The 15607-nt window shown below is 38.8% G+C and overlaps 2 protein-coding genes and 1 long non-coding RNA gene across 5 annotated transcripts; 1 reads left to right on the top strand and 2 right to left on the bottom strand.

The window, feature by feature from the left end:
* Nucleotides 1–1123: 1123 nt before the first annotated feature.
* Nucleotides 1124–4464, bottom strand: LOC121959254 (cytochrome c oxidase subunit 6B1). 2 transcript variants are annotated; one of them, XM_042508487.1, is made up of 4 exons: nt 4358–4464; nt 3462–3573; nt 3055–3155; nt 1124–1372 (listed from the first exon to the last, which is right to left on the bottom strand). In XM_042508487.1, exons 2-4 carry the CDS (start codon nt 3565–3567, stop codon nt 1319–1321), a joined length of 261 nt encoding a protein of 86 aa, XP_042364421.1. In that variant the 5' UTR covers nt 3568–3573; nt 4358–4464; the 3' UTR covers nt 1124–1318. The 2 variants fall into 2 exon arrangements, with proteins under 2 accessions (XP_042364421.1, XP_042364420.1); XM_042508486.1 differs by lacking the exon at nt 4358–4464 and adding an exon at nt 4209–4275.
* On the top strand, nt 2166–13350 carry LOC121959255. The gene is made up of 3 exons (XR_006106889.1): nt 2166–2334; nt 12243–12322; nt 13272–13350. It is a non-coding gene; the product is annotated as an uncharacterized LOC121959255 (long non-coding RNA).
* On the bottom strand, nt 6799–15521 carry fam234a (family with sequence similarity 234 member A). 2 transcript variants are annotated; one of them, XM_042508485.1, is made up of 12 exons: nt 15366–15521; nt 13375–13667; nt 13179–13289; nt 12880–13062; nt 12229–12353; nt 11470–11602; nt 10791–10923; nt 9953–10096; nt 9566–9647; nt 9310–9462; nt 9123–9225; nt 6799–8359 (listed from the first exon to the last, which is right to left on the bottom strand). In XM_042508485.1, the coding sequence occupies exons 2-12, from the start codon at nt 13634–13636 to the stop codon at nt 8148–8150; spliced, it is 1641 nt and encodes a 546-aa protein (XP_042364419.1). In that variant the 5' UTR covers nt 13637–13667; nt 15366–15521; the 3' UTR covers nt 6799–8147. The 2 variants fall into 2 exon arrangements, with proteins under 2 accessions (XP_042364419.1, XP_042364418.1); XM_042508484.1 differs by having other exon boundaries at nt 15362–15519.
* Between the last annotated feature and the right edge of the window lie 86 nt (nt 15522–15607).

Here is a 15607-nt window from a genome sequence, read left to right as displayed (position 1 = left end):
ATGCTACAGTTACTAATGAATTGTATCCACTGAGGAGCCTAGACGATCAGCTCTTTGCCTGAATGGGTATGAGAACTGGCTAACACTCCCGCCTGTACACCAATCGTAACGCTATGCAGACACCACTTTATATCCATGAATGAATGATCTGTTGGCTGATGTATTTCAAAGCCGAATGGTTTTACTTGGGGAAGTGCTTCCAGAGAGCTTTTCAGGCTAACGTGGTTACGCTCGTGGCTGAAAAAAAGTACAGCGGTTCGATTTTTGTATGTTTCAACTCGAAGCTGCAAAGCTTCACACTCCACACTTGAATCTTCGATGTATATTTGGCTTTACCAAATTAGGTCAGTATATTTTTCCTGCTTAGCATCAGGTAGAAAAAAAAACAACAACTTGTTTGCAATCCAAGTGACCTTTATCGAAGTTGCTATATAAGGTAGATTTTAAGGAGGCAAACATTTCTTGAGCCAGTAAAGCAGTTTTAGTAATTTGGTTGGAAACAGATTTTTTTAAAAAATGCCAGATTAGATTTTGAGTACATTCAGTAACAGGCAACTTCTAATATGCAAATACTTTAACCTTACCTCAAATTTAGAAGAATGATCTTTAAAAAAAAAAGGGGGTATTTATGTGGTTCTACCTTCACTATAATACTTAGTAGTTGGTGTCGTACTTCATTCAATAATTACTGTAGTAACTTGTTGCATGGGAAAGTCTCTTCAGCGTTGAGCTGTCGTTATCATAAAATGAGTTTTTACTGCGTCAATGAGCCCCAGTATAAACCGTTTCATACTCCTTACTCATGATGGGGAGTAATTGTATATGAAATGCAGTTTTATGTATTTAATTTCAGCGTGTCTAACAGCAACGATGGTCATTACTCTGTATCTCTGCTCTGTAGGGTGGTGGCTATTATTGTATGTGTGACATGTAGTGTTTTGAAATATTTAATTATTTTTCTAATCTTGATTAAATATGTATATTTGATGTAGGTTTATTTGAAATGAATAAAATGGAAAAATATATATATATTTCATCTTTTTTTTAAAAAAAAAAAAAAGGTCATGTTGGTTAATGCTCACCGTGAAGACAAATAACATAGGTGACAGCTGAGATACATAAATACATCCTGAGAGACTTTAATGCAGAATCTGCTGTACATTTCACGGTATTCGTAAGGAATGATCATTGAGTTAAAGCACAGAGCGTCAGTGTCTGGGAGGGTGGTGATGGAGACACATGGTCTCCCACCACTTCTACAAACATTTAGCTGAAAAGATTACGTCTTTGCAGACCAACAGCTTCTGAGATGGCAGTCTTAGATTTTTCCTGGAAAGGTCCCCTCTTCTCTCTGGTCGTCCCATTTCTGCACCTGAAGGGACACATTTTTCAGAATGAAACTTATTTTTACACATAAGGAGTCATTTTTGAAACATTTTTGTTGGGTCATAAGAAAATGAGTCAATCTTTATATTCATGTTTTTTTTTTCTTTTGTTTCGGGAAAACTCCTTCTGCAACATCACTGATTATAGGAGCCAGTTTGGTGTATAATAATAATAACTTCCTTTATATAACACCTTGAAAAACAAGATGTTTACAAAGTGCTTTAAGGGACAAAGCAGGGGCAGGAACGTAGGGAATAATAAAATAAACATCAATAAACGTGCCAAATGAAGGAAGGTCTAGAAAAGTCGAACAAAAAGGCAAGAACAAAATGCCAAACACAAAAGGTCAACAAGAATAAAGCAAATATAAGGAATAAAAGTGATAAAACAGGCAGATCTCAAAAGGCAGTTAAAGTACTAAATGAATACAGTTTTCAAACGTTAAAAAGGTGATACAAATATAAGAAAGAATATAAGACGACGACGTCAAATCAGTGGGGATAAAACAAAGATGAAAGATGATTAGATACATGAACAAGTAAATACATTTTTAAAAAGAAGATATTGAGAACATGTTATCAGGACAAAGAATAGATAAATAGAGTAATTATTAACATGAGCTCAATATTTTAAAAGTGAGCCCAAGATGTTTTTGATCTGTGCTTTAATTTATGAGCATGGTTAGGTGAGAGTTACATTTTTCTCCTTTTATTTTTGTAAGTGCTCTTATTTTGAAGTCTCACAAACAGCGGTGGGATAATTAGGAAAGTGTCCCAGGTGTCATCAGTTAGTTAATCAGCTCAGGAAGACACCAGCACACAGTTTTCCAGCTGCTTTTGTTTGTTTCAAGTTTTTTGTTGTAACTTCTAAGTATTTTTGGGTCATTATCACTAATATCTTCAGACTGGACCGTGAAAATCAACCTGCCACAATCAACATTTAAAGAAGGTAAATAACGCAACTCAACACATCTGCTCATTGTTTCATGTGGAAAGCGAGTTGGGATCTCTGCTGGGCGTCTGCATCGAAGTACATCACACATGAAAGTTTCAGTCCTTTGAGAGAAATGCACCAAAAATTGTCTTCAGGCTTAAAGGGACAGTTCACCCCAAAATTAAAAATAGATATTTGTCCTCTTACCTGTAGTGTTGTTTATTAATCTAGGTTGTCATATTTAGGAAAAATATGTATTCTTGATTTTGGGGTAAAGTTTCCCTTTAATTACCAAAATATGTACCAAATGAAAAGGCCACTGAAAGCAATGCATAAGGTGTGTCGAATTTAAATCGTCAAATAATAGGAAACGTGTAATAATATATAATGTTGAACTATCAATGTTTCAAAAAAGTTGAAGACCTCATTTTTAGGACTTGCCTTAAAAGGTAACTCAAAATGTGCTTACCCCTCTTGAATTTATTGGCTGGGATTTATTTCAGTGGGCAATATCTAATTTTGGACTGCATATCTCGATGTTTTGGTTCTCAGGACTGTGCAGACTCACAGGAATGTGAGGAACGATAAAGTTGTTTGACCCCGGCTAAACAAACTCAGCCCACATAGGAGAGAGTGCAACATATATTCTGTCATCACTAATCAGCGTGCATGTGTCTTTTCATAGTGTTTTTTTCTTTCATACAAAAAACAGTTGAGGTGATGAAAAATATTTACCCAGGATATGGGGCAGAGTGATTTGTAGACCCTCTTGTACCAGTCACAGGGGGTTGTGTCTACTCCTCTAGCATCCAGAACTTTTTGGCAGCGGTGATAGTCTATTAATAGAGAAACAACAATGAATATTAGACCATGACCTCGATCAGGGTTTGTCATGTCAGTCACCTTCAAAAAAATCTATTTACCTCCAGCTCAGAGATTAAAGGTCAACATGTCTAAAGACCTTAGCTCTAATGAGTGTTGAGAATATTAACTAATAATGTATTTTACCTAACTTACAAATGTAATATGCCTACATCATTAATTCAATAATATATTTGATTATAATTTAATATCTAGGTGGCATAGCATGTCTTTGTGGGTTTTTTTTAGTTGACTTCTTTGACCTTGACACGCAGTCTTACCCAGGTAGTTGGACCAGCAGTTCCTGGTCTGGTTCTGGTTTGGGAATCGGGCATCAAAGGGGGCAGTGCGATAATTCTGAAGTTTGGTCTGAATGTCATCAGCCATTTTCACCTGTCAAGAGAACATCATCAATGGATACTGAGCATGCAAAACAACTGCTTTACTGCCATCTCATCACCCTGAAAAAAAGGCTCTTTTTCAACATCCAGACACACTATGCGTCTCATAGAGACATAAATGCATCCATAGCTGTAGTCCAGCTATAGACACTGTACAGTGTATGGACTGACTCCTTATCGACGCTCTGCAGCTGACTCCAGGCGCGCAGACTACAGGCTCAGCAGATTATTTTGGGGAGATTTATGGGTGCTGCATGCGGACTCCCAAGGATGTTTCTGGAATTGCACAGTTTTCATCAAATACTCCTCTCCTAAAGAAAATCCATAGTGTAACACAAATTATTAACGCGCTCAAACAGGCGACTAATTGGAAACGTAGCCTAAAATGCGAGAAACAAATACAAAAAAACACGTCAAAATCGATTTTATCAGCCTTGCTCACCGTGTCTTTGAAAGCATTTCCTCCTGACGTGACCCAGTTTCTGTTTCTTTTTCATATCAACACCTAATGATCAAAGGCTATTTCGTTTTATGAGGGTCATTGATTGCTATTAGCAGGGACATTAATACAACCTATTTGTGATAATGAGTTAAAACATCTAAAAGCACAACTGACACGCAACTTACCATCCTCGAACTAGACAGCTGAGGCTATATAGATTAACTCTTCATAAATGCATAGACTATACAATGCATGTGTGTCTCAAGCGATAACAATAATGGCAAACTTATACTATTTTTAGAAGAAAAATGAAAGGCATGCAGGTAAACGTTACCTTCGTAAAGCAGTTGGTGGCTCGAGCGCTACGTGACTTTTATACCGGACGGTGAAGTGTGGCGTTTCTTGATAAGCAGTGTGCGCCCAGCGCGCGCGCTCCAAAGATGTTGCAGCCGTGCAGTCCTATCATGACGGTATGGCGGACACAGGTCACATTGAAATAAGAGGCAAACTCGGGTCAGATCACCTACACACATCTGCTTTAAGCGGTGTGCGGATAATGATGGGCGGCTGAGGTGAAGGGGGACGCCACAGGTGCAGCGTGCTGTTGTTTTATACGGTTTAATGTCATGTTTCTCACACAGCTGTGAACTTTTTTTTTTCCTTTATGCGGAAGTATTCTGCCATTCAGAATTTGTGTTAATCATTAACATGGGTGGAGTGTAGTACATTTACTCAAGTACTGTACTTTGATTTCTTTTTTTTCTCGTATTTTGTTTTTTCCCCCTATTTTTCTATTTATGTTTTCTATTAGGCTTCTATATATCTATATTTAGGATGTTTCTCTATTTTTTAATCAATTTTGAGTTTTAGGGGTGTTTGATTCTTTTTTAAATAACTTTGAGTTTCGGGTGTGTGTTTTTTACTATTTATAAAATATTTTTTCGTTTTTTTCTGGATGGGATGTTTTATATTTTTCTCATTGGGTACTTTTATTTAAAATAATTTAAGTACATTTTCCTGAGTATACTTACTTTTCCTTAAGTGCCATTTTTAATGCAGGACTTTTACTTATGACAGAGTATTTTTACAGTGTGGCATTAATACTTCTATCATTATATCAGTACTTCATGTGTTTTGTTGGAGTTGTAATAGGTTGTAGTGCTTAAAAAACATATTATGATACATTTGCCTATCTTCACCAAGCTAAAACTTATGAGCCGAGTTCATCCAAACTAGGAACTCTAGAAACTGTTGCCAGTTGCCAGGTCACATGGGGGCAGCAGCCTCACTGTTGATGAGTCACATGTGTTACAGCGGAATACCCTCGAAGAGCGCAGTCCTTATCAATGTGGCTGATCGGTTGTAAAGTGTATGTGTGCATCCAGCAGACTGACGCTGCATTTTTACAATGCGATGTATCTTCTAACTTCATTGATCGCCGATTTGAAAATCCTCCATCTGACCTCCGGAATCCTTATGCTCCTGTGGTATGTGCGCCTTACCTCCCCAAAAAGTCAGGTACGGCGGGATAAATGTTTCAAGATCCGGTTACCTCCCTACAGGGAGCGACTTTCCATTCCCAAAATTATTTTAGGAGGACACAAGCTTGTCAGCCGTCGTGCGTCATGGTAAGGCTGTGCGTTTCAACCCGTGTGATACGTGACAGACTTCAATACGTTCATGGACTACAGAGCCAGCCAGGCGCGTAAATGCGCATGGCTGCTATAGGCCTCCTCTATAGCAGTGCATTCCCTCAGTGCGCACACTACAACACAGGAGGGCAGCAAAGGTTCGACTTTATTATGGACACTTAGGTTTAGTTTTTCTAAATACACCAAGTAACTAGTCAGCATTTCATTGTTTGATATCAAATATGAAACAAGACAAAAAGATATAATAATTTACCTACAGTTTTCCATAGAAATGTGTTTTTAATCAGATGACTGTACCTTTATTTAGTGTTACTAAGGCTTTCAATAATAAATCTACCTTGTACCTTGTAAATATTAGATTGTTTCTTCACAGTTTCTGTTTTGTCAAGTTTATGACAGCAGACTTGATTTTTGCTCATCAGTCGTCAGTAAATTCGGGCAAAATAAATGATCCTGAGCCAATGTCTCTCATTGAGTCAACAGTATGATCATACATTAAATTTAGATAAAAGAAGTAGACTTAAGGGAACTATTGCATCCAATTTGTTTGGTTTTGTAAGGTCTACTACTTAAATTACTAAAATTAGAAAGACACTCCAGCTGCAGGGCCAGCCTTAGACTTTCGGGGGCCCAAAGAAGAATTTGGTTTGGGGTCCCCCCTCCTTGTAAAGTGTTCGCATGGAACCAAACCCACTTGTGTATTGTAAATATTAGTTAAGGCCAAATAAGCACGCAATGACTAAAGTGAGACCTATTAGCAGCAACATTATCAAAAAGAAACCACAGTAAACACAGTATATTAACCCTTACCCTTTGGCTGTTTTTTATTCTTTAAATCCTGGGAGCACTTTTTTCATAGTGAGCAGTAAATTACTTACCTGACCTACCTAAATTGTCCATTTCATCTCTCTGAGCTTATTGTTTTTTTTCCATATTCATTGGCAAAAATGGCACAAAATGTTGTCCAAATTTATCTAGGGATTCTATTTTTATTTTGTTATGTTTGGGCCCATAACCAGCTGCTTATATTACATAATAGTTAGGGCCTGATGTGCACAGCTACATTCTGCTTCCACCGTCTTTTCTCCCATAAAAAGGCATATTAAAGGTGAAACAAAAGCAGTTATTTTAAAACTGTTTAATATTGCTTAAATTCAAACATATCAAGTCAGAAAGAAAAACCAGCTCTGACAAAGGCCCGCCCAACAGGTTCAATTCATAAATGTACAGCTAAAACAAGAACCTCATTTTCACTTATTTTAGTAATATATATATATATATATCTATCAATGAGGGAAAACAACAGCTTTGCAAGGAGCTGTAAACCCACAGCAGTGACTCAGCATTATGGAAAGCCTTTAAGGCTCAGCATCGAGTGCGTCTAAGGTTCAATCAGTGTGCATTAGGGCTGCAACAAATGATTATTTGTATTTTTGATTAATTTGCCACTTATTTTCAAAATTAATCGATTCATTACTTAGTCCAAAAAAGAGTAAAAAATGGTCATAACAATTTCTCAGAACCCAAAAAGATGTCTTCAAACTGTTTCTTTAGTTCAACAAAAACCTCAAAACCCAAAGACTGTTTATGTACTATCGTAAATGACAATAAAAAGCAGCAAATTCAAACATCTTAGAATCTGAAACCTGCAAATGTTTGGCATTTTTGCTTGAAAATTGACTAAAAGAATTAATCAATAATTACAATAATTGGCCATTAATTTCTTTTGACCCACTAATCAATTAATGGTTGCAGCTCTATTGAAATAGCATCACAAGTTACAGCATGTAGTGATTATCAACAACAGTACCACTGACTAGAAAACTGCCTGACTACTTTCATTAAGAGAATACGTTAAATAAAAAAATGTAACCACACAGTGTGGACCTTAAGGTTGGTGGGGTTTCTGTTGTATTTCAAGTTTGATTGTACATCTGTCTGCTGAGGATAGTGTACCAATAGAAAAGCCCTGTCATTGTGCAGCCATTCCTTTCAGGCTACTATCATTTTACACAGGCACAACCACCTGCAGTGGTTGGCATGCATCTGTTACTTTTTAAGGCCAATGCGACATAAAGTTGCATAGATTCATAAAATAATCCAGCCTCTGCAATTTAAAAAAAAAAGCATTGCATCGATGCATGAAAGTGCTAGGAACAGTACAGCAGATCCTCTGATGGATCTATCAGCAGGAGAAGAGCAGAAATGTGTGATTGTCAGGCAACAGGAGCTCTTTGGACACTTCACAATATCAAACTCATGTCTGAAAACAGGTAATACCCGGTTGAAATTTATGGAAGAGCCCTGTCAAATCAAGTCAACCAAAGTCTCAAAACACAAAGGAATATTTTTGGTTGTCAGCAGTTTGTAAGTCATAGCTAATATAGACACATTTTTTAGTCGCCAAACAGCCAGTTGTGACGAAATGGTTCGAACACTGAGGATATACTCTACATTTTACACTTGGTCCTTTCACCATTCACTGAAGCGGAGACGGTTGAAGGCCTCTTTGATGTCATCGTTGGTCTCTGTGCTTCCGCCGCTGCCAATACGGAGCACTTTACTGTCAGGGACGCCTTGCTTCAGCTTCTGCTTTCTGAGGACCACAGTGCCTTCGGCTCCCTCTGTCTCAGGACCTGTCAGCAGGATGTAGGCGGCGTGGCGTCCACGCTCCAACAGCGTGGCTGAGGTAAAAACAAAGAGACAATCACACAGAGAGCTGACACGCGTTTCCCCATACCCGCAACAATTGATTCACCTGTTGTGGTAAATAACCCTGGGCGGTATGTAATGTTTCATACCTTCCTGAAATTTCACCGGGGGAATACTGTGGGCTCTAATAGCCCCCCAACGACGGGTGTGCTACTAACTTTCAGCTTTTCAGATAAATAAATACAAAATAGAAACCCACAAAACGTTAATTAAAGTAATATTCTCACACCTATTTTCTTCATTATAGAGAAATACAACTGCACACCTTTTAATTCAAGTATCAGAAACAAAATAAAACTCAATCAAACTGTCTTGGTTAGTCTTGCTAGTAATCTAGTTAGTAAATCCACTTCTAACAATCACAAGCTACGGTTTGGTTGAAATAAATCCTTAATTCACCGAGTTAGATGTAAAAAACAAGCTGTTATTCCCCATGGTGTCTCTTTGCCTTTGCTGGCCGTCTGCTGTTTACAGTCCTGTAACTTATCCCTCCACCTCTAGGTGTCTGGGTGTCTTTCAGCTCAGCTGCTTGTTCCCCCAGTAGGGACCAAACTGAGCTCTGGTGGTGTGTGCTGTGCACTACATACGATGAGTTTAATAGAAAGAGGAACACCTGTATTTATAACGGTATTGAAAAACATACCCTGGGGGATTTCTAAATACCCTGGTGTACTGTAATACCGCCAAAGCCTGGTGTTAAAGTTCACTGATGAAATGATTTAGAGAAAAAAGCACCTTTAAATGCTATGATGTGGTCCGTGAAACTGGTTGACTCAAGGAGGACTTTGGAGTAGAGAGGATTGAGCAAGTAAGAATGTTGGTCACTCCCTAATGGCTCCTGGAAGGAAAAATTTGAGTCTGATTAGCATTTTGAAAGAGATCTGTTGAGATGCATATTTAAATAAAAAGGCAGTTTACTTACAGATGAGTTGCTGTCTGAGGGCATCATGCCCCAAAACACAAAGACCGAGAAGGAGTTTGCGGTGTGTATTGATGCGGGTATTGGGGAGTTGGGACTTTTCAAAAGGTTGACTTCCCACAGCACACCACCAGACTTCCCATCAAGAATGATTACCTACGCACCGGACAGGCAGTGAATTACAGTGAATTTATCATTCAAAATCGATCGCATGAGAGAAGCTGGTCTCAGAAAAGGAAATGTATCACATTGTTCTTACCCTCTTTGTGTTGTTGCCAATATCCTCCTCGATGACAACATCAAGTAAACCGTCTTTGTTAAAGTGCCCAAAGGAGGGCTCACTGAATGAAGGTGAACACAGAGGAGACAACTTATTTGACTCAGTCGGGTTATAAATATAGTAAATAGTTTACTTTGCTCTCCCAAGTAAAAGATAACCAAAATGCATCCACAGGTGTTTAATAGGGTTGTTGATAAATACAGAAGACTTAGTAATTACTCATATGTGGCTTTAGGAGTGAGTGAGTGGCATCATAATAGAATTTGATTCCCTGTCAAAACATTATTTTGCAATAGGGTGACACCAACTGCTAAAGCTATAATTAATTTGTATGTGCAGTATATATATACAAGCATGATAGGTCACCTGAGGACTGAGCTGGTATTGAATCTCCACACTAGCTGCAAATGTTTTCCATCAACTAATGCCACGTCCTTCGCAGTCACAACCAGCAGGTTGGGTGGATCATCTGTTTCTCCTGTTCGTAGCACTCGTCTCACTGAATCAGATCTACAAAGTAGAGATAAATATTAGCAAAAAGTCTCTGGCTGAAACCAGAATGTTGAAACGCTGTTTAAGGAATGCTTCATCCCCCAAATGACCATTATCAATCGGATATAATGACTGAATGGTAAATGAAACTTTATCTATGCACTCTTTGAAGACTTCAGACTTCATTTACAAAAACAGTAGTTTTACCTCACTGAACATGGCAGCTTCTGGTCTACCACTGCCACAATCAGTCAGTTTGTGTTATTGTGTGACTTTGGTGTTTTAAAGGGTTAGCTCAGATTCACCAAAGTCACAAAACAACACAACAGACTACCAATCATGAAAGCAGTAAACCAGCAGCTCCTGTGTTCCCTGAGATAAAATTAACATTTTTTGTCTGTTTTTTTTTTATAATCTGGCTGTCTGTTTGGAAAGCTCTAAGCATACAGCTGGATAAATGACACTTGGATTATACTGCATGAGTTGTGTGAGACTTTGTGAAAGATGTTTTGATGCAGTTTTGCTGTTGTTAGAAGAAAACTCCCCACGACTTTAATTCACGAGGAATTTTCTCCTCTTTTGGATTCTTTGTTCGTTGTGAAGGCATGCAAGAAAAATGTGTTCTTCATGAATTCCACATAACGCAGGGTGAGGAGCTGATGCACAGACGGTCATTTCGGGGGTGAAGTATTCCTTTAAGGTTGCTTCTTACTCAAAGATGGGTACGAGGCCGGATGCTGCACTGGCATTCTTCTCCCAGTGTTTATCCTTCTTGAGCCCGGCCTCCATCCCTGCTTTAGCCTGGGCAGCAATCCTCCACAGCGCCAGTCCGTACAAGCCGGTGTCTGTGAATGAGCACAAGATTACTCACTACTGCCTCAAGTGTGTCGTACATCCAAGTTTATACATCTACAGCACATCTGCACAACAGCTGTATCACAACAAGAAGTCAAGTTTGTAAGAGTAGTGCTTAGAAGGAGTATTCTTTATAAAATTAAGATGAAAATGAGGTGTTGAAACACATCATCCAACACACTAAGAAAAACAAAAATGAATGTATGACAAAGACCTCTTTGTACCTAATACTAAGCTACACCACAAGACTATCATTCTCCTACTTTTAGGCACTCAATTCCTGACAAAAACAGAACATACCCCGAGGATAGTTTTAATTCAAATCCCATTCGTTTCCAGATCCGTAATAAGGCTTTTAAATCTCTTTATAGCTTTGGAATAGTTTCTCTTCTACAGAGGAGCTGACCTGCAAATCTAATTTCTGACTCTTTGTTACAGATACAGTTTGCACTCCTCCATTAGGAGAGACTTGACTGGTCTGACTGCAGATAAACAGCAACATGTTGTGACTGTGGAAGCAGATTGAAGATACAAACCTTTTTGAAGTAATACGTAGTGAGAACCTTCTGTAGTGCGATGGAGAAGATGACTGGTTGTCTCTGTGGAGTCAAGAACCACCGTCGAACCAATCTCAAGACCCGTCTTCCCTGAGAGGAATACTAGATGAGTCTGCAGATATGAAGGGAGATATGACTGTTAAATCTGGTGAAATTTGTTTTGCTGTAACCAGGTTTCCTACAGCTTAAGGCAAATTAAATTTAAGATTTTTTAAGACTTTTAATATCACTCTGGATAAAAATTAAGACCAATTTTACAGTAACGAAGCCTTGGAAAAACAAAACAAAAAACTTAAACCTACATTTTTACATAGGGTAAGGACAACTTTGCCCAAACATTTATTGTAACATAAAACATTATATTTTTGGTCCAGTGAAAAAGTTAGATCTGATTAAAATTGGACAAATACCTGGCATTTATTGGTGAGTTTACTACCAATTTTGTGTGTCTCACTCTGTATCTATGTCTGTATGTTTTTTAAAGCAGAAGCGGCTGTGCAATTATTTTGAGATTTCACAATGCAACGTCGGACAAAAAATACTTTCTTAAAATCCTACTACTACATCTTTACATGTTTAAGACATCTGAAAGACTGATTTAAGACATTTTAATACCAATTAAGGTCTTATTTTTAGACAAATTGTAAAACTCTTTATGGATCCATGGGTACCATGTGTAACTGTAAGATAAGCAAAGAAATAAATATTGCAGTAATAACTGACATCTCTGATGCTCACCTGTGTGTTGTCAGATGCCACCAGAGCCACGTCTTCGACCTTGTCCCCATCCAGATCTGGAACACTAAGAACGGGCAAAGTGCTGCGGAGACCGGTAGGCTGAGGCTGCTGCCACATGATATTACCTGCATGCACACGTACACACACACACACACACACACACACACACACACACAAATATCAGGCACAGGGCACTCAATCCGATTTGAGTTTATCTGATTTCATAACAAAAAACTACAACTTTCCTTGAGCATTTCAAGATTGACTCAGGTAAAATTTATTAAAATTAGTTTGGCAAAATAGTCTTGACTAAAGGCCCATACTCAGTTTTTATCAATAAAATCGAATTAATTCCCATTCCTAAGGACAAATAACACCAGAGAAATGTAGAAGGTGGTATAATCACATAAAAATTCTCACAAAGAAATGGACTTTAACATTTTTATGTCCATCTAAAGAATAATTAAAATATCAGAGAGTTTCAAAAAAACTCAGGTGTTCTGTTGTTTAAATGTGTTCAAATAGAAATTACTTTTAGTGTAGAAAATTGCTGAAAAGATTTGTAAAAGCTGTATAATTAGCGACACATAATGTAAATGTGATGGCTTTTATAGTATCAGTGATACAGAGACAGATTAATGAGTCACTAACCAGTGTGTTTGTCAATAGCTGTGAGTTGGTCAGAGTGGGACAGCAGACAGCCCCAGTTTCTGCCTGTTTCTTCATCCAGGCCACACTGAGCCCAGTGGAACTCAGGAGCCAGTGGACGCTCCCACAGGGTCTCTCCATCTGTCCCATCCACTGCTAACAAAAACACACATGGCGAGGGCAGACCTGGAAAACACACAAAGAGCGTCTCAATTTCACAAAACAAGGCACCATATGGACAGCAATCCAGCTCTAGCTTCCTTGTGATTAATGAATCAATAAAAACTGAATTCCATATTTACCTGCATTAACACACGTATTGTTCTGACTGCCTTCTGTGTCCTTGACGACAAACAGGACATCATTCACCTTGTCTTTGCTTGTATCTTCAACAGCTAAGAAGTCGTAGGTTGCTGTGGCCGAAGAGGAGAAAATAGCAATAAGTCCCACAAACAATAAAGCACTACCGAGCAGTGAAAAGCCCACAGCTGCACACACCTGCTTGAGAGAAAGTCCTGTTCCAGGTAATGCGATACTGTGGTCTCACAGGGCAGGGGATGATGAAGGAGAAGGCAAACACTATGGTGAGGCACAGGAACAAGGAGAAGAAGAAGACTGCGGTTCGCCAATGGGTCAGTTTGGAAAGACCCAAGACTTCTTTACAACTCTTTTTCTTCAGCTCTGTTGCTGTTCCTGTCTCAGCGCCGTCCTCGCCCCTCTTCAAAGGGTCGCCCTCGGTGGCACTGCCTGTGGTCTCCATTGTCACCTCAATGCATTACCGGTCCACAGATCTACTCGACAGGAAAAGTGCTCACAGTAAAACCTTACTGCAATATAATGCAGGTCTTACATAAACACTTAAACTGCAAAACCCTGTTTAATGGCTATGTATACTCCTATTGTGGTATAGAATTTGCTGCTGTATCTGTTCCAGTGTGGAGAAAACTACAAACCTGCATGTGTCAAAATAACCTGCAGTAACAACAGATAAAACTTGCTGGCAATCACAGATATACTACATGAAAAAATACTGAAAGCAGCAGTGTCTGTCCGTCCAGCTATTTCTGCTGCATCAACCTTTGTAGATCTGAGCCTATTCAAACGTGCCAGCACTGACTCCAGAGATTTCTCAGCACAAAAACAACAAACCCATAATGAACAATCATCATCACCCAGGCTAGCAGGCCGAAGTTAGCTTCCGATTCGTAGCTCTCAATGCAGCTGTTGAGTGAAGAGTTAAGGGAAACGTTTTATGCAAAGTTTGCCGACCAGTTCTCGGCTTTTTGCACCCCCTGCTGTGTTGAAAGCATGTCGGGCGTTTTAAGCAAAGCCTCTGCGTTTTCTGAAACCCACTTTCATATTTGTGAAACCTTTATTCTATATGTCATTATGCAAAAAAATGGGAGTTTTCACTGCGTTTTTCACATGAAGGCCACCTTGAACTTTTTCCAGAGAGGCTAAAAATAATTTGAAACACAATTTCAGATTTGTGAAACCGATATTCCATTTGTGAAAATGCAACAAAAAAGGGGGGAATTTCACTGCATTTCCCCATGTAAACAACATTGGACCAGGTTCATATCAGAAAACACTTTAGTTACATGGCTCAAATCTGAGCAGATCATCCCAGAGAGGCTAAAACTGTTTTAAAGTTGTTAAACTTTTATTTTATTTATGAAGATGCAAAAAAGGGAGGTTTCACTGCATTTCCCCATGGGGTAAATACAATGAAATCTCCTTTTTTTGCATTTTAACAGACACAAGGGTTTCACATATATGAAATTGCGTTTTAAATAATCTTTAGCCTCTCTGGAATAATCTAGTTCAGATTCGACCCGCCTAAGTAAATTGTTTTTTTAAGAGAGACCTGGTCCAATGTGGTCTTTAAGTAAAAATGCAGTGAAATCTACCTTTTTGCATTTTCACAAATAGAATAAAGGTTTCCCAAATTTGAAAGCGGGTTTTAGACAACCTTGAGACTTAACTTAAAACGTCTGCCATGATTTCACCACAGTAAGAGGTGCAAAAAGCCTAAAATCGGTCGTTAAACATGTAAATTACGTTTCCCTTAACGCTTCTTACTTGCTGAATCAGAAGCAATGAATCGTGAACTAACTTCAGCGTCTGGCACTCTGTTATATATCCTATAGCCTAAGGCTTATACTCTTAGATTAATGTATGCCAGTCAGCAGACTCATTTGATGACAAAACAGTGTCAAAATCAGCGAATTTACCGTACGGTATTAGCTAAGCAGCCCGAAATGAACACTATCTCCGAGTAACGTTAGCTCGGTGTCAGATAGCTATTATTGTTAGCCAGCTTTGGTTTGTAAAGTTACGGTAAACCAGTCTGGTTAGTTTGCTAACTTGTTGAACAAAGGCTAGGCCCCACAGAGGCAGGCATACGGACTCACATTATAACGAGAGTCCAGACACTTGGCGTTCAATTAAGAATTTAAACTGACTCATAAAAAGTTGTTCTTACTTTCCTCTTCACCGTCGCCTGATGTGGTCACTGTAGCGGCTAACTACAGGTAGTAAAAGGCCTGACACACCGACGACCTGCCTGTCAACCTCAGCTGCGTAAACATCTCACAGTCAAGCCCACTGAGACTCGAGGTATTACTGCCCTGAGCTTGTCTGTCAGGTAGACCCTTTTCTATGCCTATGTCGAAGATTCACGGACCAAATGATGTCAACACCCCAGCTACCAAACCAAGTTGAACATTAA

The sequence above is a fragment of the Plectropomus leopardus genome, chromosome 19 (assembly GCF_008729295.1).
Source record: "Plectropomus leopardus isolate mb chromosome 19, YSFRI_Pleo_2.0, whole genome shotgun sequence".
Lineage (NCBI taxonomy): Eukaryota > Metazoa > Chordata > Actinopteri > Perciformes > Serranidae > Plectropomus > Plectropomus leopardus.
The sequence above is the reverse complement of the archived record's forward strand: the minus strand, read 5'-3'. Positions and strand labels throughout refer to the sequence as shown.